The sequence below is a fragment of the Brassica napus genome, chromosome A9, assembly GCF_020379485.1.
Source record: "Brassica napus cultivar Da-Ae chromosome A9, Da-Ae, whole genome shotgun sequence".
Classification (NCBI taxonomy): Eukaryota; Viridiplantae; Streptophyta; class Magnoliopsida; order Brassicales; family Brassicaceae; genus Brassica; species Brassica napus.
This window is the reverse complement of record NC_063442.1, coordinates 19,514,759-19,537,893: the sequence shown is the minus strand read 5'-3', so window position 1 is coordinate 19,537,893 and position 23,135 is coordinate 19,514,759. Positions and strand designations below refer to the sequence as shown.

At 34.4% G+C, this 23,135-nt stretch overlaps 3 protein-coding genes across 4 annotated transcripts; 1 reads left to right on the top strand and 2 right to left on the bottom strand.

Annotated features, from left to right (window-relative positions):
• Positions 1-5,657: 5,657 nt before the first annotated feature.
• Positions 5,658-8,030, top strand: LOC106358615 (probable choline kinase 3). 2 transcript variants are annotated; one of them, XM_048740884.1, is made up of 8 exons: positions 5,658-5,896; positions 6,017-6,370; positions 6,677-6,798; positions 6,883-7,084; positions 7,253-7,370; positions 7,451-7,498; positions 7,579-7,679; positions 7,758-8,030. In XM_048740884.1, exons 2-8 carry the CDS (start codon positions 6,017-6,019, stop codon positions 7,866-7,868), a joined length of 1,056 nt encoding a protein of 351 aa, XP_048596841.1. In that variant the 5' UTR covers positions 5,658-5,896; the 3' UTR covers positions 7,869-8,030. The 2 variants fall into 2 exon arrangements, with proteins under 2 accessions (XP_048596841.1, XP_048596840.1); XM_048740883.1 differs by having other exon boundaries at positions 5,680-5,896; positions 6,011-6,370.
• On the bottom strand, positions 7,998-10,061 carry LOC106360959 (dehydrogenase/reductase SDR family member 12-like). The gene is made up of 10 exons (XM_013800644.3): positions 9,848-10,061; positions 9,686-9,747; positions 9,489-9,608; positions 9,306-9,405; positions 9,148-9,228; positions 9,005-9,054; positions 8,765-8,915; positions 8,615-8,671; positions 8,399-8,520; positions 7,998-8,315 (listed from the first exon to the last, which is right to left on the bottom strand). Exons 1-10 carry the CDS (start codon positions 9,860-9,862, stop codon positions 8,105-8,107), a joined length of 969 nt encoding a protein of 322 aa, XP_013656098.2. The 5' UTR covers positions 9,863-10,061; the 3' UTR covers positions 7,998-8,104.
• A 6,314-nt stretch (positions 10,062-16,375) lies between these two features.
• LOC106360960 lies at positions 16,376-22,910 on the bottom strand. Its single transcript, XM_048740885.1, has 5 exons — positions 21,525-22,910; positions 21,000-21,056; positions 20,844-20,913; positions 19,996-20,119; positions 16,376-17,246 (listed from the first exon to the last, which is right to left on the bottom strand). Exons 4-5 carry the CDS (start codon positions 20,117-20,119, stop codon positions 16,792-16,794), a joined length of 579 nt encoding a protein of 192 aa, XP_048596842.1. The 5' UTR covers positions 20,844-20,913; positions 21,000-21,056; positions 21,525-22,910; the 3' UTR covers positions 16,376-16,791.
• Positions 22,911-23,135: the final 225 nt, after the last annotated feature.

Sequence of the window (23,135 nt, the reverse complement as noted above, 5' to 3'; positions counted from 1 at the left end):
AATGGATTTTAAAAAAATTTAAACTAATAACAATGGATTCTATTAAGATTTTTGAAATCTAAGAACCAATAACATTGGAATCTCAAAAATTTTCAAAGTTCATAATAATTAATTTACCAATAACCCCCTACGTAAAGAACTATAACACAAAGCATACTAGAGACTATCACTACAAATATATGTGTTTTTACAATAATTTTTTAACTTACAAATGGTTCTCTAAACAGAACAATCAACAAGTTTAAGAACACCTTGAATTGTTAAGCTAGCCTCATTAAGATGGAATACAATATCTTAGAACTTCTCTCCTTATCTCTTTGTGTTTTCACGCACTTTACAAGCTATCAAAACTCACTTATGCCAAGAATACAATTTTGAGTGATCACCTAGTTCTTGCTGCAAAATCCTCCTACTTATACAAGGTAGGAAACCGACTAACCCTAGTTTTCCATAGAGATATTCACAAATATTTCAAATTAGAATATTTCCTAAAATTTTACTAAGTCTTTGGAAAATCTTCCAGACTAATTTTCCCTTCTTCAAAATAAATATTTTTCTGTGCCTCCAAGTAACCTTCAGCAGCTCTATCTCGGTTTCTGTTCCAGTTTCCAATTCAACCACTCAGTTTTATCTCCATCAGTACATTGGTACCAGATAATGATGCACTTTCAACTGATAAAGTTTTTCTTTAGAATTTTGCATCTTCAATCATCATGGAAGCTATGTCACTTTTTTCATTAAACCATGCTTTTATATTTCTTTCAAAATAAAATTGATGACATATAAGTAAATATTTTTTAAAAAAATTGTATTATCTAAATATACTCAATTTTGAAAACAAAAAAAACATCTCCACCTAAGTTGCATAAAATTGAAAATGGATATACGGAAGAAAAATGTTTTGAAACGTGAAAACATGATTTTTTTTTTAAATAAAATGTTATAGAAATGCCTATAAATATACTTTTTATTTATGTATACACTACTGTTTAATTTGTGAGTTCAATTATCTTTATCTGTTTTGATTTATCTGAAAGAGAAAACCAGTAATAAGAGAATATTTTTTTGTAGATTCTATATTTTTTTTAACAAAGAATATAAGTCGAAGTATGTCCTTCAATAAATTTATTAAAACAACAAATAAATTCTTATATTAATTAATTTTATTTTTAAAGAGTTTCTTTCTAATTTATAAAATGAAAATATAAGTTTTCATGGCATTACCAAAATAAAAAAAAACATATTTATATTCGATCTACATGGCTACTAATCGGTTCTTATCGGGTCGGGTCTATTCGAGTCAGTTCTTTTCGGGTCCGGATCTATTTGGATTGGTTCCTTTTGGTTCTGGTTCTTTCAATAAAAGAAATTTAGACCCAAAAGATACTTGTAAATTTTCGGTTCGGTTTTGGATCGAATATATTTTGGTCAGTTTCGGTTCGGGTTTTCGGATCCAGGTTAAAATGCCCAGGCCTAATATATATCTATATTTCCACACAAAAAAAAAGTGATTCCTAAACGTTTTGAAACATCAAAACTTTCCGGACTATACCATCAACCAAATTTCCTACGATCTAGATGTCCACCCTAACACGATAGCCAACCAAGCCATTATTTAAATACTTTCTAAACATACGAAATATAATTGGTAATCTTCAAAATTTCAGTCATGATAGCGGAAATCACAATTACGAAACGAAGATATTAAAGAATATAATAGAAAAGTGAGCACAAACTTTAAGAATAAAATCGACTGATATACACAATAAACGGTTGAGGGAGAAGGAGAATAATATTTTGTTAAACAAAAGGCAAAGGCATCACGTATTATTTAGAGCAAAATATATAAATTAAGGCGAATCTTGTCTCTCAGCCAGACGTTAATTCTTACGTCAATTCCATTTTTCAACTCTTTTGACTTGATTCTCACATGACGTGGACGTATAGCTAACTATATTTATACCCCACCAACAAAAATATCAACTCCAAATTCCGGATTATTGACGTTGATCCTCCTTTTCAACAAAATAAATATTCCCTATATTCCGAAAATATCCATGGTTAAAAAAAAACAAGTGCTTCGAAAAGATTCAATTTTTATATTTTCAATATATGATTAGATCAATCGTAAACTTCAAATTTTTTTTTAGTAATTGTGTTATATTTCCTCAGTTTTATATAAGTGTCATTTTAGATTTTTTTTAAACAAGTATGATTCTACAATTCTAATATAACTTTATACATTTAATGCATTTTTGAATAATCAATAAGCTTTTATTTAAGCCATATTCATTTAATTAATCACATATTAAATAAAAATATGTTAGTTTATTACATATTTTTTAAAATAAAATGGAAAGAGTACTGAAATTTTGTTAGTTAAAAATACGGCGAATAGTTAACTATACAAAACAAGATGCATTGGTAATCTAATTTTTATATATTTTCAGTTTATATATAGTTAAGGTTTTTCATACAGATTTAAAATATTAAATTTATTATTTTACCATAATTAGTATATTAATTAATTTGATTATTTTAACTAATGAAATAGGAGAATAAGGGTAAAATTGGAAAAGTTAATAAAAATGCAATGAAAGTAGAAAATGACTATTGAAATGAAATAAAATTTCAATTTTAAAACGACAATTAATACAAAACGGAGAGAGTATTTCCACTGAGCATCACTCTTAAAATACAATCTTATATGATCACGGTTTTTTTTCTTTCTGTCAACAACCATCGCATTTGGAAACTAGATTTATTATGTTTCCTTTCTCGTGTATATATATGGCACCGCGTTTTTTCCATCAAAATAAATATAAACGGAAAAATATATAGAAGTCTAGGTGAGTAGGACGGAAATGTAAAAACTCTCAACGTTATCCTGTTCAAACGAGTGGTTGTATTAAAGAAACTCTATATTAAAACGTGTCGTATGTTGATCTGTTTACTAAGGAAGTGGAATACAAGTTGAGTTCTGCAGTTTACTAGACGCTTTAACTGCGACACAAGTAAGGAAGCTTATCTGTCTGAAAATCAGCAGCAAAAGGTCCGATGCAGTCGTTACCTTCTTTTGTCTCACTGTCCAAAATAGTTTATCGAACCTTGAATTATAGTATTATGGAGGATTTAAAGTTTTTTTTGGGTCAAATTTTGTTTTGGTCAAAATGGAGGTTTTAAAGTTTTAAACCTAAAATAAACTAGCAAAACTGTTTGGAAAGATCATGATATCTATTCTATTAAAACAGCAGTGTGACCAATTGATAAAAGTAGTGTCCATTGAATTTTATTAAAATAAAAATTTCAACTTTTATATAATTATATAGATTATATATAATCTATTTAATATAAACCACGATCTTCTATCTAACTACAAGCAGTTACGTTTCTCTTAATTAAAAACAGTTGGGTTTATGTATTTGTCTTTTTTCTTATATCAAAGGATCGTGATTGATTTCTCCTCAACTCATCCTATTAAACCCATATTATGAAAAACAGCCTCAATTTCAGATATCTCCATAACCTGCGTGCAAAACTGTTTTTTTCTTTATAACAAATATTGAGTTGAACCACAATTTCACTTTTTCTATTCATTGCCCTCATAGATATTATCTATTGAAAGTCGGGAGGTTTCATTGCAGGATTGCAGGATTGCTTTGCTGAAGTCCGGTGGTGGTGCTGCGACGGTTCGTGAGAAGAAGGGCACCGCTTGCACGTCTTTTTTTTTGTTTTTGCACAAAAAAAGGTTTTGTTTTTGTTATTAGATGACAAATTAGATTTGGGCTTTAATCTTTCAAGATGTATTTGATGATATAGGAGCTTCGTTAAAATGTCTAAATGCTTCTACTGCTAAGAGTTTGCATTTAATTTTTTTAATAAAATAGATATACGAGAAAACAGGTTTGTACTATATGTTTTAGCATCATGAAATCATGTATATAAGTTTTTCAGAAAAAAAAAAATAATAAGTTTTTCTTTTTCTTTAATATCAAGATCATGTATATAAAGTTATTTGACATTAGACAACACAAAATATTATGCCTTTACAAACCATTATATATGTATTTATAAAAATCTATTATACTAAAACAACAACATGACCAGTTAATAAAGGTTATGTCCAACTTAAAATTTCAGTGATACATACGCTTTAGTATAACTGCATCGAAATATAATAAATCGATGTAACCACCCCTTAAATTGCCTAATAATCGGCATGAGCCTTGATTTATAACATGTATTTAAAGACAATTTAGGACCATGCAGTTTAAATAACATACGTGTTTGTTGCATTTCAAATCGAAATTATATGTTTTTTATAATAGTAAGACAAATTTGGGTCACGGGCCTTGATTTATAATATCCATTTTAAATTGCATGACATATTATAATGTGTAATATTTTTTGTTTGATGTAATATTATGTGTACGATTATGTGTAATAATAATGTTATTATGTTTATATATGAAATCAAATCATGAAACTTCAATGAAAAACATATAATTTTCATTTATTTAATTACTATTTTATTAATAAAAAAATTGTACTATAATTTGTTATTTTTTAAAAAAATAATATCTATTTATTTACAAGTAAAGTAAAAAATTAATGTGTGAAATAGCTACGACACACGTGTATAGTTATGTAACATCACTAATTCAATACAATTATCAAAATTTTTAGTAATAATTTAAAAAAAAATTCACACAACTATGATTACAAAGAAAAGCACAAATATGTTTATAAAAAACCACAAATATAGTTACAAAAAAAGACATAAATATAAAAATTACATTTCTACAAAAAAATATGTAAAACAAAAAATAAACCCGCCCTCTCGGAGGGCGGGTCAGAATCTAGTTAATATTGTTAAATTACAATGACATTGGCAGAAAAATTATGAATGTATGACTCCTATTTAAAAAAATGACCAACCTCTTAATAGTATTATCTTTTTGGAAAATTTTGTTACAAATTAAATTGAGGAATTGACTGTTTCTGAAAGTATTTGCGAAACCTTCTAAAGTTCTTTAGAGTACTCTTTGGAAATGTCATTCTCTAATCATGGTAACATAATATATTATATGGTTTATCTCGGCCCAACTTCTACAACGATGTGACTAATGTCTATAATGTGAATGCCATTTTCCGGATAAATAATGCATAATAAATTTTGTTCTTATCATCTTCTCACTATGTAACTGTGATGATTCAAAATCATGGGTCCAAGGTTGTCTTTCCTCTTAATTTTTAAATGAATCAAAATCATGGGTCCAAGTTTATCTTTCCTCTTAATTTAACCAATGAACTTGACTTCTTTCTTGATTTTCATGCCATTATTTAATACTTACAATTTCATAAAATAATACTCCATTTGTTTTAAAATAATACATATTTTATGATTTTGACACATATTAATAAAATATATTAAATTTTAGTTATAAATGTATAGTTTTTATGATTATTTATTTTCTATAATTTTAAACTAATAAATTTAAGAAAAAATCGTGAATTTTTTTTTAAGAAATGTAATTAATATTTTAAAATTTACAATTAATCATTATAAGTTAATAAAGTGTACTTTGAAAATATAAAAATGTATTTTAAATCAATATTTTCTAAAGCATATATTTTTATAAAATAGAGAGTATTTATTTTTCTTTTGGTTTTGTCTTGATCTTCTCAAGACAAACCCACCAAGACAAAGAGATAGATCTTTCCTTTCTAACGTCAAGACAAAAGTCCATAAATACCCCCTTTCTACACCTCTCTCATTCACCATGCAATTTGTCTTTCCTTCACACCAAGACTTCTCTCCAACAATATCTTTTTTTTTTCACTCTCTCTATTTCGAAGTCTTTCTCTGGTTTCAAGATTCCTTGCAACTCTCTTGGTAAGCTTCTTTTTCATCCCAAGTTTTGATCATTTAGTTAAACAGACTTCTTGATTTGTCAGTCCGTTGATACTAAATAGCTTACTTCTTAATCCTGACTTATTTTATTTGAAGTTCCAGATGGCAATAGGAATCTTTGGATTGATCCCAAGCTCATCACCAGACGAGCTAAGGAAGATTCTGCAAACACTTTCGACAAAATGGGGAGACGTAATTGAGGATCTTGAGAGTCTTGAAGTGAAGCCGATGAAAGGAGCGATGACTAACGAAGTGTTCATGGTGAGTTGGCCTAGAAAAGAAACGAATCTTCGATGTAGGAAACTTCTTGTTCGTGTCTATGGTGAAGGCGTTGAGCTTTTCTTTAACAGAGACGACGAGATTCGGACTTTTGAGTTCGTGGCTCGACATGGCCAGGGTCCAAGACTACTTGGCCGCTTCGCCGGCGGCAGAGTCGAGGAGTTTATCCATGCCCGGGTAACTTGTTTCCCATTTCTCTATTCTTATCGGTCTATACTTTCTTTGATTCTGGTCCAGGTTAACTAGATTGAGCAAAGTAGCAAACCTTATCCGCTCTTATAATTGGTTTTACATATTAATCTGCGTTTTAAACTGTAGTAAAATCCAACCGAGTAAATTAGTAATGGCCTGTTTAGCTTTATACCGATTGAGTTAAAAGTTGTCCACAGTGTTTCCATTAGATGCATAACCAAAATTCTTTGTTGATCTTCCCACTATAAAAATGTTAAGATACTAACTCATGCATCTGTAACTTTGGATCAGACCCTATCAGCAAGCGATCTTCGTGATCCCAACATATCAGCTTTAGTGGCAACTAAGCTAAGAAAATTTCACAGCATAAACATTCCTGGAGATCAAACTGTTCACATCTGGGACAGGATGAGGTAAGAAACTTCAGTTCGTATTAGTCCTTTTTCCCAATAAATGTTTAGATCACACAAAAGTAATTTTCATTGGAAACATAACAGGACTTGGGTAGGACAAGCCAAGAATCTGTGTTCAGCTGCACATTCAGAAGAGTTTGGTCTAGACAATATTGAAGATGAAATCAACTTGCTAGAACAAGAAGTGAACAATGAGTACCACCAACAAGAAATAGGTTTTTCTCACAATGATTTGCAGTATGGTAACATCATGATTGATGAAGACACCAATGCCATCACTATCATTGTAAACTCTTACATACACATTTTTCTTTTAAACACTTTCATTTTCTTTTCTAGCATGGTACAAAAAAAAAACCTTACCATTAACTCAAAGGCTAAACATTGTCATCATGCATTGATGAAGATGAATCGTTTAGTTTCTATGTCTAATCAATGGGGGGGTTTTGGACAGGATTATGAGTATGCAAGTTACAATCCAGTTGCTTATGACATAGCAAATCACTTCTGTGAGATGGTAGCAAATTACCATTCTGACACTCCTCATATCTTGGACTACACTTTATATCCAGGTACAGTGATCAATTAACGAATCTTTTGTAATTCCATAATCTAGATGTAGGCTTTTTGAATTCATGGTTTGGAGTTGCAGGAGAAGAAGAAAGGAGGAGATTCATCTGCAACTACCTTGCCTCTTCAGGTTAAAAAGCCTATTCCGTTAGTTTTAAAAATTTAGTAAGAAAGTTACTTCCTATGACTCAAGACTTGGTTTTAAAACAGGTGAAGAACCAAGAGAGGAAGACATAGAACAGCTTTTGGATGATGTCGAGAAGTATACATTGGCGAGCCATCTCTTCTGGGGTTTATGGGGAATCATCTCTGTAAGCTAATTCTCTCACTCTCTCTTTGGATAAACTACAAAGCATTTCAGAAGCTTATGATATTGTGTACATGCGCAGGGCTATGTGAACAAGATTGACTTCAATTATCTCGAGTATTCGAAGCAGAGATTCAAACAGTATTGGCTTCGAAAACACCAGCTTTTACCTTTCAACTCATCTCATAAGTAAAATATTACACACAAAAAAAAATCATGATGGGAACCATAACATGGCTACTATGCCAATGTTAAAAACCACGTGTATTTTTTATGTTCATCTGATACTATGTAATCATCTAGCACAATAATACTTTCCAAGGAAAGAATAGAAAAGTTTAATATTTGAATCTTATTCCATTGTGATATTTACCAGAGATCGATCACAAATTATTCTCGAGAAAAAAAACCATGTAGAAGATATAGATTTTAAGGATCAAGAGCTGCCATGGAATGCACTGTGTCAATGACAGAGTCTATAAGGTCATGAGACTTGCTTGTACCTGCAAGCGTCAGATGTTTTGGTGCTTCTGCTCTATCGAAATAGAATGCACCAGAGACCAGCTTCTCTTTAGGCTGAAGTGCTAGCCAAACGACTGTGTCTGCTCCTTCTTCGCTCGTTCTAAGCTTACCAGAGAACCTGATTCAAAAATATTTATTAAACTTAGATGTTCTGCTTTATATCAAATAAATAATATTTGTTAAGAGATTTTTTTTCCTTACGATTCTTTGAAACTGGGCAAACTCCTGGCGACACCAGGCGTCTCAGCCCAGCCAGGGTGCATTGAGTAGAAACCTATGCCTTTGTTCTTGTACTTCTCAGCCCATTTTTCTGTCAGAGCCACCTATAAATCATTTCCACATCCACAATCTTAGAAAACCAGACCAAAAAAAAAAACGATAGATTTTCACTAATACGTGGATTCTGATTTTACCAACCTGGATTCTTTTATTCCGTGCATATTGTAACACTCCATCGAACTTTTCACCACTAAACTGCAGAAAAAAAACATACGCAGAGAGAGAGAGAGAGTTGAGTGATGGAAACAGTTGTTAGACAAAATGTGTTGTGGATGTCAGATTGGTTACCTGAAGATCTGTTGTAAGTGGCGACGTGTACATTCCACCAGAGGAGACCGTGATGACTTTGGAGTCAGGCGACGCTTTCTCCAACAGTGGAAGCATCAGTTCTGTCATTGTGTATGTCCCAAGTACATTCACCGCGAAGTTCAACTCGAATCTGATACAAACAGAAGACCAAATATGGAATATAAAACAAGGGGAAAAATGAAGCTGTGGAATGCTCAAGAAAAGATAATAGAGACCAACCCTTCAGGTGTAGTCGTTCGTTTGTTCTCAAGCAAACCGGCGTTATTAACCTAAGAACCAAAATGAATTAAGCAAACTCTAGCTAAATATTCATTCTAAGCAGCAGTTAAAAAAAAAATAAAGAGAAAAGAGAGGCACATTACCAGCACATGAACCGGAACATCCTTGGAAGCAAAACTCGAAGCAAATGACTTTATATCATTAACAGAAGACAAATCACAAACCTAACAAGAAAAAAGAAGCAAAGCTAAAATGAGTTGTTATCTTCCAGTATGCATAGAACAGAGTATTCAGAACATACTTCAAGGTAGACATTCTGGTTTCCTGTAGAGTTTTGAATCTTAGAAAGAGCCTCTTCTCCTCTTTCCTTGTTCCGACACACCATGTAAACAGTTGCTCCACTATTATAAAAAGAAAAAGAGAAAGACTTTATTATATACATTAATGTGACAAAAATCATTTTCAATTACTGAGAAAGCTTTACCGTGAAGCAAGACCTTCAGCAGCGGCGTAACCAATACCAGAGTTAGCTCCAGTGACCACACAGTTCTTTCCTTGGATTTGTATCTGCATATCTTCAGGTTTGAACTTCTTTGAATGGTCTCTGCCATAAAACAAAATCACATGAAATTCAAAATGGTTTTCTCCAGTTAGGTTAAATAGACAAATTCTTGGACTTACAGGAAACCATTCTTGGTGAAATTCATATAGCCATAAATCCCGAAAGCGGTTGATCTCCATGTCTATAGATCATAATCAGACAGAAGTGCTACAATTTAGTCCTACACTAGACAAGAAACGGACAAACAGAGATAAGTGAATCCAAGGAAATAAAGTACATACCTTTAAGAGGAACATTTTGGTTTTGTTACGGGAGATGATAAGGTGATGAGAGTTCCAGAGAGAGAGAGAGAGATGTTAGATTAGTAACGGTGCCAAGGAGGAGTTACGAGTCATGTGAATCCTTAGTCAAGTCGTCGATTCAGATTTCCCGGTAGACATTGCGCCACGTAGAGATAGCCTCGCCATACAAAATAGTAAATGACTTCGATGGTTCAAAATTGCAAAAATATATTTTACTAGTGGTATTAGGCCTGCACATTCGGATTACCGGTTCGGCTCTGAGTCCGAGTCAGATCTTTTGGATTTCGGTTATTTTGGTTCTAGAGATAATGGTACCGATCGGATAATTTTAAAATCCGGTACGGTTACGGTTCGGTTACGGTTCGGTACATGTCGGATCCGGTTATATCCAAAGTAACCAAAAAATCACGAAATCAGTTCGGTTCTTAGTGTATGAACAAACTATTTTATCCAATAGAACCGAAAATTTTGTAAAAGAACCGAACATATCGAAAAATCTGAGAAGGACATAAAGTTACAATAAAACAATATATAACATAAGCATTTGAAACTGAATATAACCAAACCAAATTTTAAACTCCAAAATGAAAAAAAAAACATAACATAAACATTTTAATATAACCAAACCAAGGTTTAAACTCCAAAGTCAAAAAAGAACATAGCATAACATCAACTCCAAAGTGAAAAAACATAGCATCCAAGAAAAAAAACATAACATCCAAAGAACAAGAAACACATCAAGTTCAAACTTTAAAGAAAGACACATCAAGCAACATCAACATAACTTCAGTTTTCGGACCACCTTCTTCTTCCCCTTGATCTCCATCTTCCTCGACTTGAATACATTCTTCTAGGACAGGTTGAGAGTGTAAAATAAAAACATGAAGCAATAAAAAAGAAGAAGAGAATGTACCTCTCTCTAGCTTGTCATGGAGCTCAACCTCAGCTAGCATTTGAGCATTAGTCACACGTTTCTCACTTAGATTGATATCATCCTTCATCCATTGCTCTGTGCACATCAAGACCTCAATCATGTAGTGTGTCAAGCAACTCCTAAATGGATCAATAAGTCGACCATTGGTGCTGAAAGTACTCTCAGATGCAACAGAGGAAACTTGCATTGCAAATACATCTTTGGCCATCTCTACTAAGATCGGATACTTCTGACAGTTAAGCCTCCACCAAGACAATACATCATACTCGGTTCCAAGAAAGTTTTTGGGATTCTCCACCTTCTCTTTCAAGTATAGCTCTAACTCATCCATTGCTTCTTCAACTCCTGTCTCAGCAACCATTGCAGTATAAGCAAAATCCATCTTTTCATAATCGAGATCATCAACCAAATCCATTGCTTCTTCAATATCTTCTCGTAACACTTACTCCTGATCTTGATCAACTCCATTTGATGACGAGGTTTGAGTAGACTGTGATGATGGTCCACCAGTTGACTCTCTCCTCAAACGAAGACTGTACTCTTTGAACATATCAGTCAAGACAGTGTAAACTGACTGATACATCGCCTTAGCCTCAGGTGCTTCTTTGCCGTAGAGCTTCTCAAAACACAGCTTCGCAAACTGCATTTTCTTAGTGGGATCAAAGATAGTAGCAACAATAAGCATCTTGTTGATATTTTTCATGCCACCCCAATACTTATCAAACTTTCCCTTCATGCCATCAGCCTTGCTTTTCAACTCCTTATCTAAACTCTGACTCAGCCGTGCCAGATTCCTCTCTATAGTGACTATCTCACCATAACACTTATGAGCACAGACGGATGTAGAAGCTGAGACAACTAATGTAGAGTTGTAGAAAATGATAAGAAACTTCACTAACCTCTCCATTGCATTCCAATACTAGCAGGCGCTCCAATCATTTTGTTCCCATTCTCAACTTCGCTAAAAAAGTCATTGTAGAGCCTGTCTTATTTTTCCATTTTATCAAAAGCCACCTTGAACTTGATAGCTCTCTGAAGCATGAGATAAGTAGAATTCCACCTTGTTTTGACGTCCAAAGGTAAACTGCCTCTACTCATCTTTTCCGTCTCTATTCTAAGCTCAAATGACTTCTGTCTCTGAGTAGAAGACCTCACATACTGGACAGCATTACGTATTGGTTCCACGTTCCCATCAACATCCTGCAAACCATCTTTCACAACCAGGTTGATAATGTGAGCTGCACACCGCATATGCATGAAGTTTCCATCCAACACCAATAAATCATCGCCAAGCAAGATGAACTCCCTGTGAAACTTTTGAAGAGCAGATGTGTTAGTTGTTGCATTGTCAACCGTGATGGTGAACACCTTCTCTATATCCCATTTAGCCAAACACTCTAAAAGAACATCAGCAATCATCTGGCCTTTGTGATCACACACATGCTTAAACCCGATTATAAGCTTCCTTAGCTGCCAACTGTCATCGACAAAATGAGCAGTAACCACCATGTAGCTCGCTCCTGTAGGATTTGTTGTCCAAATGTCTGTGGTAAGTGAAACTCTCTGCTTACTGACTTTAAACCAGTTCTTCAGAGCCTTCTTCTTTCTCACATACATTTGGACAATGTCCTTGGTTGCAGTCCTTCTGGAATGAGGTTTGTAGAGACCAGCCCGGTCGCAGAAGTGTCTCCAAGCAACACTTTCAGTGAAAGAAAGTGGCAATTGACCCAGCACTACCAGGTCATTACTCGCCTCTCTAAACACAGCTTCAGAAGTTTTTGCATTAGTCAGACCTCCATCATTGGTAATCACAGTTGAACCAAGAGCTTGGCTCTGTTTCCACGCCAGACTTGCACGAGAGTAGATGCTTCCTAAGGTTGGAAGTTCCTTTTGAAGACGCACAACCGAAGTTACGTTGACAATGGTTGCATCTGCACCTGTCACGGTCTTCCTCTGTTCTTGTGTAGTGTTCCCAGACGTCTGATCTTGTGTTTGACTTCTTCTTTGCAGCTGGACGAGAGCTACCTCTTGAACAAACCTTCCTCTTGCCTGTCCTATCACGGCGTGCTATCTCCTCTTGAGTTTCTTCAACTCCATTCTCTGACTCAGAGTCAGTCAATGTTCTCCGGTAATGGTGAAGAATCCATCTATAAAATAAAAAAAGAGTAAAGAACATCAATAAGAGAAGACAAGATTACAAGCACATATCAATAAGAAGATAAATAACGTTTTAAAAATAAATGATTTCAATCTCAACTCTATAAAACAAATCGATTTCAATCTCAATTCAACAATTCTAGTTCTACAAGAAAAAAAAAATCAAATTCAACGTCAGACCATAACATAACATATAAATACAAATCGATTTCAATCTCAATTCAGCAATTCTAGTTCTACAAGAAGAAAAAAAATCAAATTCAATGTCAGACCATATCATAACAATTACAATCAAAACTCACAAATATTACAAACCTTAACTAAACAAATCCGAGAAGACAAATAGACAAAATCGACAAACTCATGCATGCAAATCAATTAACTAGAGTCCTAGACTAAATCGATCACAAGACTATAACCAAATACTGAAACAATGATCAAAGACAAAAAAAAAAATAGATTCTTACTTGAGATATGTTTCTCGATGAATCAGAAGCAAACGAGAGAGAATGAATTTGAGATTGGTATCGGATATTCATCTCCTTTTATACGCATATGAAGGGAGCAACAGTAGGGTTTCAGAAATCGCAAAGGTTCGGAAGAAGAAACGCCTTATACGATAATCAAGAGAAGTTTTGATTTTGGAAATCGCAAATTGCATTAGGCGTGGAGGGAGGCGTGGTTATTTGCATTATCTAGGGCTAGTGAATAGGGTTAGTGGTTACATTAACCAAACCTTACTCGGGTCTACTCGGTTACCCGAATTGATCTCGGATTTAACCCGTATCCGAACCGCTACCCGACCACTACCCGACCACTTTGAAACTCTCATCTGATCGGGTATTTTTCTAGAACCGAACCCGATCCGAGACCCGGTTTTTCGGGTAAATACCGGTTCGGATATTCGGATCCGGATAATTTGCCCATGCCTAAGTGGTATTCCGGCTTCGTATATATTTTCTTAAATGAATCTATAATTCATATTATGGTTTTATTAAACAAAATATGTCAAATTCCAAGAAAGTTCTACAAACATGTAGAAACTATTTCAATAGAGAACACTCTCCACAAAAAAACTACAAAGCTCGCTTTAAAAACCAAATGAAAACCAAAAAAGGAGGAAAAAACAAATTAACTTTAACCTGACAAAAAACATCGACAACAAAAGAACACAAATAATCTTCACAAATTGTATCAGTGGTCCCACTGTTAACACAAACCGACTATGCATATTTGTTAATTGTGTAGTAGAATGTCTGATATTTGTAAGCAATTTTTTATTAAACAAATTTGTAAGAAAAATATAATTATTGATGTTGTTAATTTATGGGTGGACGTCTGGTAAGTTAAAAATTGTATATTGATTGAATGTCCAGAGGTTTTTATATTACAATGGTAAGAAATATTTTTGACTAACTACATTATAAAAATCTCTTAATGAATTCTGATGGAAAAACTGTTATAGCTGCCCCTGAATAGAGACTGTCTGATGTTGTAGCTATTTGTCAGAGTTGTGGAGCCGTTATTATGGAAGTCTCAACGATTTTGAGGATCAGATTTGCATTTATCAATTGGATGTTTATTTTGTTTATGAGGGATTTGCTATTTTATGTACATACGCGAGGTGAGTAAAATATTTCAAGGCAAGGCGAACAATGTTTATATTGTTTGAATACACAAATTGAATTTCTAATAGTTGGAGCATAAAATATAAAATTTTATAGAGTGGGTTTTATATGGAATATATAATTTCTTTTGTTTGCGTGTAATAGTAAGATTGGTTGCATATTTTTATGTTGTTGGGGAGATATGTTACTGTGACATTTGTTGTTGTGAGTGGTGTTAAGTAACACTGGTGTTTTTTACATGTGCTTAGTTCACTGACTTTATTGATGTCTTTCGAACATTAATATCATGCGTTTTTCCTTTGTGTTCTTCCTAATTTGTCCAAGTATATTTTTCCGAGTGCCATTTCACTCATACATAACTTGCTAATGCAAAAAAAAGCTTGTTAATGGGTATAGGTGAACTACATTGATATATTAACCTTTTGCGGCTGTTTGGAGATAATAGACTCCTAGGCAGTGTTGTTTTAATAGAAATATTCTTATTTGTCTTTTACATAGTGAATCTTAGCGTTTCTGGCGGAAAGGTATTTGGTAGTTAAGTCGTGATAGTTGTTTGTAAGTGATGCAAATAGATGGTCTGCCAAGAGGTTGATGTTGATTTTTTTTATAGAAGCGGTTGTGATAAATGGAGTTGGCTAATACTGGTAAAGATTCCTTGCATGCTGGATCCTTCCTTAAGGCAGTTAAAACATTGGGCATAGGCCATATCTAATTATCTACGGTTCCAATGTGGTTCTAGTGTAGTTGTATTATGAAATCCTTGAACGTCTCTCTTTCCTTTCGTTATTTACAAACTTCAACATCTGATCTGTTCTTTTATTTATATATATATATATATATATAATCATATAGCCTCAAAATTTATGTGCAACTTTTAGCAAAATCTCTGCAAATATGTTGATTTCCTCGAAGTGTCCTCTAGATAATTACCATGAACATTATGTGAGGACTATTTTAACTATCTATCAAGACAAATATTTTGTTTCATAGCGGGAAGGTTCTATTCTGAAGCTCCACTTTTGTGGCAGATTCCTTGCATAGAGAAGTTGTGTGAGTTGAACTTAAAACAAAATTATCTTCTTTTTTTGACTTCTCACACAACATAATGAGCACTAACGGCATGTAAGCTTGGTTTGTTATAACAGGGTACTTCTTTAGATTGCCAAACTCATCATACATTTCACCATCATTCTGGAATTTATTTAACATGTAAGTTTAGTGGTATATACCAAAAGCTAAGAAATCAATGCAACAAAATAAGCAACAAAAAACTGATCAGCCAAATCATATGACTTCATCAGCCTCACGCTTGAAAAAATAGAAGCACACATACCAATGATACTATTGTTGCAAGACTCTTAAGTCAATGATGACATCAGCACCAAATCTACGACAGTAATCAGCAATCATTCTATCATCTGTAGATAACTCATAATTTAAAAAAAAATACAACAACAAATTATTTTGTTGACTCAACAATCACAAGTTAACAAAAAAGAAGATATTTGATCCATCTGCAATGGTGATGAATCCCTGATGAGGAGATTAAATTGTCCCTGATTCTTTTGAAGGATGATCTGATGATTTTGAGAGAGATATGGGTTATTTTGTTGATGATAGGTGGTTTGATGGGATGATCTTCAGATCTGATCTATGGAATGATCATAACTTGTGTAGATGTGTCTATGATTAAGAGAATGAACTCTGTTGTGATCAAAGACAAGTTTTGCAATCAGAGAATGAACTCTTTAGCAATCAGTGTTCAAAGATGAACAAGGAATTCACAGATTTGAGATAAAGTTTTAATAAAAAGAGTGAATATTTTGTCATGAAACAAAAGAGAGTTTAAGTAGAGAAGGAGAAGGAAAACGGAAAGTCTTAAATTGCAGGAATAAGAAAATACTTAGGAAAACTAGGTTGGACTGAATCCTTGACTTGATTTTCGAACTGGTTTAGCTCTGGTTCAGAATAAACCAAGCAAACAATTGCTCCCTTTGTTTCATAGACTTTAATTTCGTGGCTGGTTCATCACAAGAGATAATGGATCCTTATATGGGATATTTGATCTCCTTTTGGCTGAAAAAGGCCCAACTCATCCTTGATTCTGATCCACAACTTTTCCAGCTTGTTTGTCTTGTTCTTCATAGCCAACATAAGCTCATTATGCTCCATTCCAGCCTCTGGTTCATCTTTAAGCTTTCCATTCATCCATCCATAGAATTGTATCCACGAGTTTCTGCATCCACCAGTTCAGCATCCACAGAGTTGCATCCACGAGATTGCATCCATTTCAAATTATCTTCTAGCTCAACCATGGTTGCATCATCCCCTCCTCCTTTGAAAAGATTTGTCTTCAAATCTGTATCTCCTACATCAAAAGGAAACAAGTAAGAAGTGAGATAAACGATCAAGAAAATAAGCATGGAAACATCATCAAAGTAAGGTTTTGGACAAAAACTTCCTTGGAGTTTTGAAGTCATTTTCCTCAAGTACTTCCATCTCCAAATCTCTGGCTGATAAGCATGGTCTCTGCTCTTGTGTCTTACACTCCTTTGAGACTGAACATGTTGATCCTGGACACTCAAAACAGAGACTAGATATCCAGAATTATCAGTGCAAGACATGCACTTGTTCAGATCAAAAACCAAACTTCCTTTCCCTATATCATGCAGCAAACGTTTCAGACCTTGATAATGCATATAAAAGTAAGTATTGTATACCAGAATGGTATCAAGGCACAAGATAGCACGGTTCTTAAAGAACAATGTTAGAACAGGCACAAGTTCCTCATATTCAGAACACAAAAGATCAAGTTTAAACCAAGAATCTCTTAACCAAGGCTCAGCTTGATTATCAAAGAAAGTATTGTAAACCAGAATATCATCAAAGCTTGAAACAACACAATTCTCAAGAGATGATCTCAAAACATGCCAAGGTTTATCAGATTCAGAACACAAGATTCCAAGTTTAAAAACAGAATCACAAAATAAAATCGGTTTCAGCTCTAAGTGATTTTGGTTTCTGAAAATTCCTAACCATAAACTCTTTCCAGAAATGTGAGGAAGAAAACAAATAACCAGTGGCTATTTTATTCTTAGAAAAACTCAGAACAAAGCTATTTTCTTTGAAGACAAATGAATCAAAAGATTTTCTAGAACATAAAACAGGTTGTTGCAGAATAAGCTCTAATGTCTTTTCAGGGTAATCCAGGCTTTTGTTGTGTTCCATAAACTGATCAAAACTCAAAACAAGACCATGACTGATTTCACTATCACAGGAAAAACGTTTTTCTTCAAAAAATTTATCTGGTTCAAGTTTCTTAAAAGAATGAATCATGTTATTAAAAACAGAGTTTAAGACATAAAATTCTTTCACTTTTTCAAGACCAAAACATTTTACATCACTGGAACTAGAGATGTCAAATGGGCGGGTTGGACGGGTTTGGGTGTGTCCGAATGGGCTTCAGTTTTTTGCTGGACATTTTTGGTCGAAGCCCAAATAGAACCATGTCCAAATGAGACCATAACCAAATAGGACCATGATTTGTTGGGTTATCCATGGACGGCCCATGTGCCCACTTAATGTAAACAATTTATTTCAGTTCTAAAGATGCAAAAATTCTTAGGTTTTTCAATTTTAAAGATGTCATATACAGTTCAAAAGATTTATAAATATGATATACTTAAGATTTATGTTTTCAACTTCATGTTTCAAAGTTATAAAAAACACAAGATAAGTTCAAAGTGATAAAAAAAAATACAAGTTCACACAGCATTGAAAAGTGAAAATACATTAGTTCACAAGTTCATAACAATGTTTTATAACAAAGAGAGTTTCATTTCTTCACTTGGTCACCACCTTCTTCTTCTTCTTTCTTCCACCATCTTCTTGTTCTTGTTCTCCTTCTTCTTTATTTTCATCTTCATTCTCCTCAATCTCATCTTCATCTTCGGAATCACCTAACATATTAACAAGCAAAAGATACAAGACTGGAATCAAACCAAATGACTATATATACATAACAGAAACAAGCAAAGATTTCATATAAATCTAAGCAAAGACAGCAAGCAAAAATCAGAGCATTTTTCACAACAACATTAAGAAAAAATCAGAGCATTTCTCACAACTAACTAAAACTCTTAACCTATGAAAAATGGACAAATTGATCAAATCTTACGTTTCTACTGGTGTACACAAACCTTGTTAAACCTGTGACAAATTCATCATCTGAAGTCGCATGCTCTCTCAACCAACTCTCTATTTTCCACACTTGCATAAAGTATAAGTTGGCAGTAGGGTATGAGGAGCCTGAAATCAGCTTTGTCATCTCAGAAAATGGAGACAAGAACTCTTTGATTAGTGCTCCTCTTGACCATTCCAATTCTGAAGGAAAACACTTGTAGATTGGCACAACTTCAGAGAGATTACGCAATGCATCCTTAAACTTAATAGCTCTAGACAACATTAAGAAAGTCGAGTTCCACCTCGTTGCCACATCCAAAATAAGACCAGCATCATTCTTATTCACAATCCCAACAGTTTCCACACAAGCTTCAAACATCTTCTCCCTAGATTCCGAACCTTTTACAAACTTCACACTGTCCCTAATCTTCTCTAGAGCTTCACCAATCACTGACAATCCATCTTGAACAATCAAGTTCAAGATGTGTGCCGCGCATCTTATATGCATAAACTCACCACTACAAACCAAATCCTTACGAAGCTGTCTCTTTAAAAACCCTTGCATATTATCATTTGAAGTAGCGTTGTCCACCGTTACAGTAAACACCTTCTTATCTAAGCCCCACTCTTTCAAAATCTCCATTAACTTCATAGCAATGTTTGCACCAGTGTGAGGAGGAGGAAACACACAAAATGACACTATCTTCGCGTGTAGCTTCCAGTTTGCGTCAAGATGGTGAGCTGTCAGACACAAATATCCCTCTACCGTGATCGCTCTCCAAAGATCAGTAGTGAAACTGATCCTACCAGGAACTTCAGTCAACACCTTCCTAAGATTGGCTTTCTCCTTCTCAAAAATCCTAAGCACATCAGACACAGCCGTATGTTCCTACTCCAAAATTCAATACTTGAATTCGCATAAGCAAGAGCATCTCTCACCCTTCTATACTCGACAAATGCATAAGGCAGATTATGCTCTACTATAGCAATAGCCATCATCTCACGGAAGACCATCATATCTAGCTTCCTATTACTACCAGGTGTAGATCCAGGAGTCTTTGAACACCGTCTCGAATGCCTAAGCAAAGTACTAGTTCCATTCCTACCTAGATCTATGTTGTAGAGCTCATGGCAATGATTGCACTTAATGTTATGACTACCATCAGACAACTTATCTCCTATAATTGTAAAGTTCTTCCAACATACCGAGTGCCTACGTTTGTTACCTCTAGCCTGAGCAGCACTCGTTACAGAATCAGCTTGTGCATTCTGCCCATCTTCATTCTCAGCCATCATATCTTCAACACTCAAATAGTCATCATCGTTCAGGTTGAAAGTATCTGCATTCATCTACACAAAAGAGAACAAGAGAAAATTTTTAATATTCTTGGTAGACAGCACTAATAAAAAGCAAGATAGACACATCACTGAAGTCATTGGAACATATACATTTATTATTTAACAACGTTTAGAAATATCAATGAAAAGGGTTTGGTAAGACTGTAATACACTCTTTAACAACACTGAGATCAGTTACTTATTGATGAGAAATCATCAGTGATCAGTTAATCAAAGTCAAAGCTTAAAACAATGAGATCTTTACGAGCAGGTTCTATATACGAGCTTAACGGAAAGGTCACATGACATATGTTACTATATACGAGCAGGTTCTATATACGACACTAGACAGCAGTAAACAAAAGAAAGTCTTTGATTGATTTTATTATTATAAGGATTCAATATCTCTAGATTGCAAAGTCAAAAGGATTTTAAAATTAAAAAGGATTGCAAAGTCAAGACTCATCACGTTATTGGAATAAACAAATAAGAGAAATCATCAGTTAACAATAAGTAGACACTTCATCATCCACATAACAACAACACGTCAAACATAGTTATGTATTAATTAAATAACACAGCTATAGTTGTACGAGGAGATATCAACCTAAACCAACTTTGGTTTTTCTATTAATTAAACAACCAACGTATCTACACATCAGTTCAAAAATTGTATTAACTTATTGTCATGTTTATTGCGAGCAAACAAATTCAAGAGAAGATCACGAAACAATACCTTCGTGAGAGGTCAACCAAGAGCTGCAACAGCTTCTCGCGAACTTCCTAGCTCCAGACCCGTAAAGCACCTGAAAAGTTCATCGAGCACAATTAACCATTTCATGCTTTGTGCGAGAACAAACCAAAATTAGGGAACTAATCAAAGATTTTCAACCTTTAGTTTTGCTTCTATGCCAGTGCTGACTCGACCCACAACCACAAAAGCTTGTTTCTGGCCATCGAAGGGATTAGGATTTTTTTTGGCGTAGATAGCCTCAGAAGTCGAAAGAGAATCGAAGTAATCGAAGGAGAACCGAAGAAGAACGAAGAAGAGGAAGACGAATCGAACACAAGGAAGAGGAATCGAAGATGAGAAAGAAGAATCGCAGAAGAGCTCTCTCTGTCTCTCATGACTCGTGAGAAAAAAAATCGTGTTTTCCCCAATTCCCAAACCCTAGACATTTAATCCTATTGGGCCGCCCATTGTCCAACTGGTTAAGCCCAAATTTGGCCATAGATGTAGTTGGGTTCACCCATTTGGACAAAAATTATTTATGGTTCAATATGGACTTGTCCATTTCGGTCCATATCTATTTGGACACGGGCCTCCCATTTATAGCCCACCCATTTGACATTACTAACTGGAACTAACCATAAAAAAACATTTCAGGCAGAGAATTAACCATATCAAGATTCTTACAGTGCCCTTGAGAGTTCAAAGAGAGTGACTTAGCATATGTTTCTGCTTCAATGTTGGGCTGCTCCAACACTTCTTCTGGTTGTGAACTCTTTTGTGCTTCTTCTGCTGAGTTTTATTCTGAGACCTGAGACACTGAAACAAGGCTACTCGGATGCACCGGTTCAAAAAAAGTTAGTTCATCACAGGTTTTATTTACAACAAGTTCAGACTGAGAAGAGAAAAGAGAAAACTCATTTTCTGTCTCAGTTTCTTTTATTACCGTAGATGGCTCTGTTTTCAGATCTTGGATAATCTGTTCCTGCTTGCTACAACAACTCCTTGCCTCAGTAACCTTTGAGGAAGGCCGTGTGCTCTGTCTTTCGTCCTTCTCTAAATCCTTGAATATCTGGTTACACATATCAATAATGTTTTGGGGACTACTCATCCACTTAAGAGCTCCCACATCAACTCCTGATCATCACGACTATGGACAGGTTTTGTTTCTTCTCTAGACTGTTTAGATTGCCCTCTGCTCCTCCTAATAGGCGTGTCCAGCAGCCTCCCTGGTCGTGACCTTAACTGCAGCAAATCAGATTTGTTAAAACCCAATTATTCTTTACTTAACAAGTGCTGTTTTTTTTCTAGCAAATTCTTTGTGGAGGAACTGAATTGGTCAGGCTGTGGTTTTCTCTCAGGACGTCTAGTAGCACTGGATACATCCTGGCTACTCCTTTTGGTCTTAGCTTCCTTCTGAACCTGAGAAACATTATCAAAGAAATCATCAGCATGTTTCTTTTGTAAAAGATCAGACTTTTTCATTCTTCTCATGATCTCAGACATCATTGCTTCCATCTGAAATTTATTCTATTTCATAGTTGGTGCCTCCTTTCTTTTACTGACATCCCCAGCCATGGTTTCCTGTTACAATCTCAACAAGAAAAAGTAGTACAATAACAGATAGCCAAAGCCTCACAAACTCTCAAGTGTTTCTCTCTGAATTTTTCTGTGTATTTTCTCTGTGAATCCAGTAGCTCAGCAAGAAACAAAGATCAAGCTTCAGAGAACAAACCCCAACCCCAAAACAGAAGAAAGAGATAGACAGATTGCAAGATTTTTGTTTGCAAGAGGCATTACCACCAGGGCTGGATTTCTCTTCAGCCAAGTTGGATTTCTCTTCAACTTTTCTATTTTTTTTTTAAAATCTGGTTGGCCCTCTTGCAGATTATACAGATAAAAAGATAAGAGATTTCTGAGAAAATTGCAGAGAATAGAAAATAGATTCCCAAAAACAAAGAGAGAAGTTTTAGAATCAAACCCAGATCAAGAGCCTTCAGATCTGCTCTGATACCACTTGATGAATCCCTGATGAGGAGATTCAATTGTCCCTGATTCTTTTGAAGAATGATCACTACAAGAAAAAGTGAACATTGTGACTAGATATTATGACAAAAAGTTTGGTCACAATATAGCGACTATTTACATACGGGGTAGTGACTAAATTTTTTTGTCATAAAATCGTGATTATTTTGTCACAAGGTTGTGACGAATGTAAAAGTAACAAACGAAACGTTGCTAAAAGTTACAAAAAATGTGACGAAATGTTTAGTCACAAGTATTGTTACGGAATCGAGA

Excerpts from the sequence above, each read along its gene's own strand:
- LOC106358615 (XM_048740884.1), top strand. The coding sequence starts at position 6,017 with ATGGCAATAGGAATCTTTGGATTGATCCCAAGCTCATCACCAGACGAG. Across the intron at positions 6,799-6,882 it reads CACATCTGGGACAGGATGAG|GACTTGGGTAGGACAAGCCA; the intron begins GTAAGAAACTTC and ends GAAACATAACAG. Across the intron at positions 7,680-7,757 it reads GTTTATGGGGAATCATCTCT|GGCTATGTGAACAAGATTGA; the intron begins GTAAGCTAATTC and ends GTACATGCGCAG.
- LOC106360959 (XM_013800644.3), bottom strand. Across the intron at positions 9,055-9,147 it reads ATGTTCCGGTTCATGTGCTG|GTTAATAACGCCGGTTTGCT; the intron begins GTAATGTGCCTC and ends TTTGGTTCTTAG. Across the intron at positions 8,672-8,764 it reads CACTTACAACAGATCTTCAG|TTTAGTGGTGAAAAGTTCGA; the intron begins GTAACCAATCTG and ends TTTTTTCTGCAG.
- LOC106360960 (XM_048740885.1), bottom strand. The coding sequence starts at position 20,119 with ATGAATGCAGATACTTTCAACCTGAACGATGATGACTATTTGAGTGTT. Across the intron at positions 17,247-19,995 it reads GAGTGCTGCTCAGGCTAGAG|GGAAAGGAAGTTTGGTTTTT; the intron begins GTAACAAACGTA and ends TGCATGATATAG.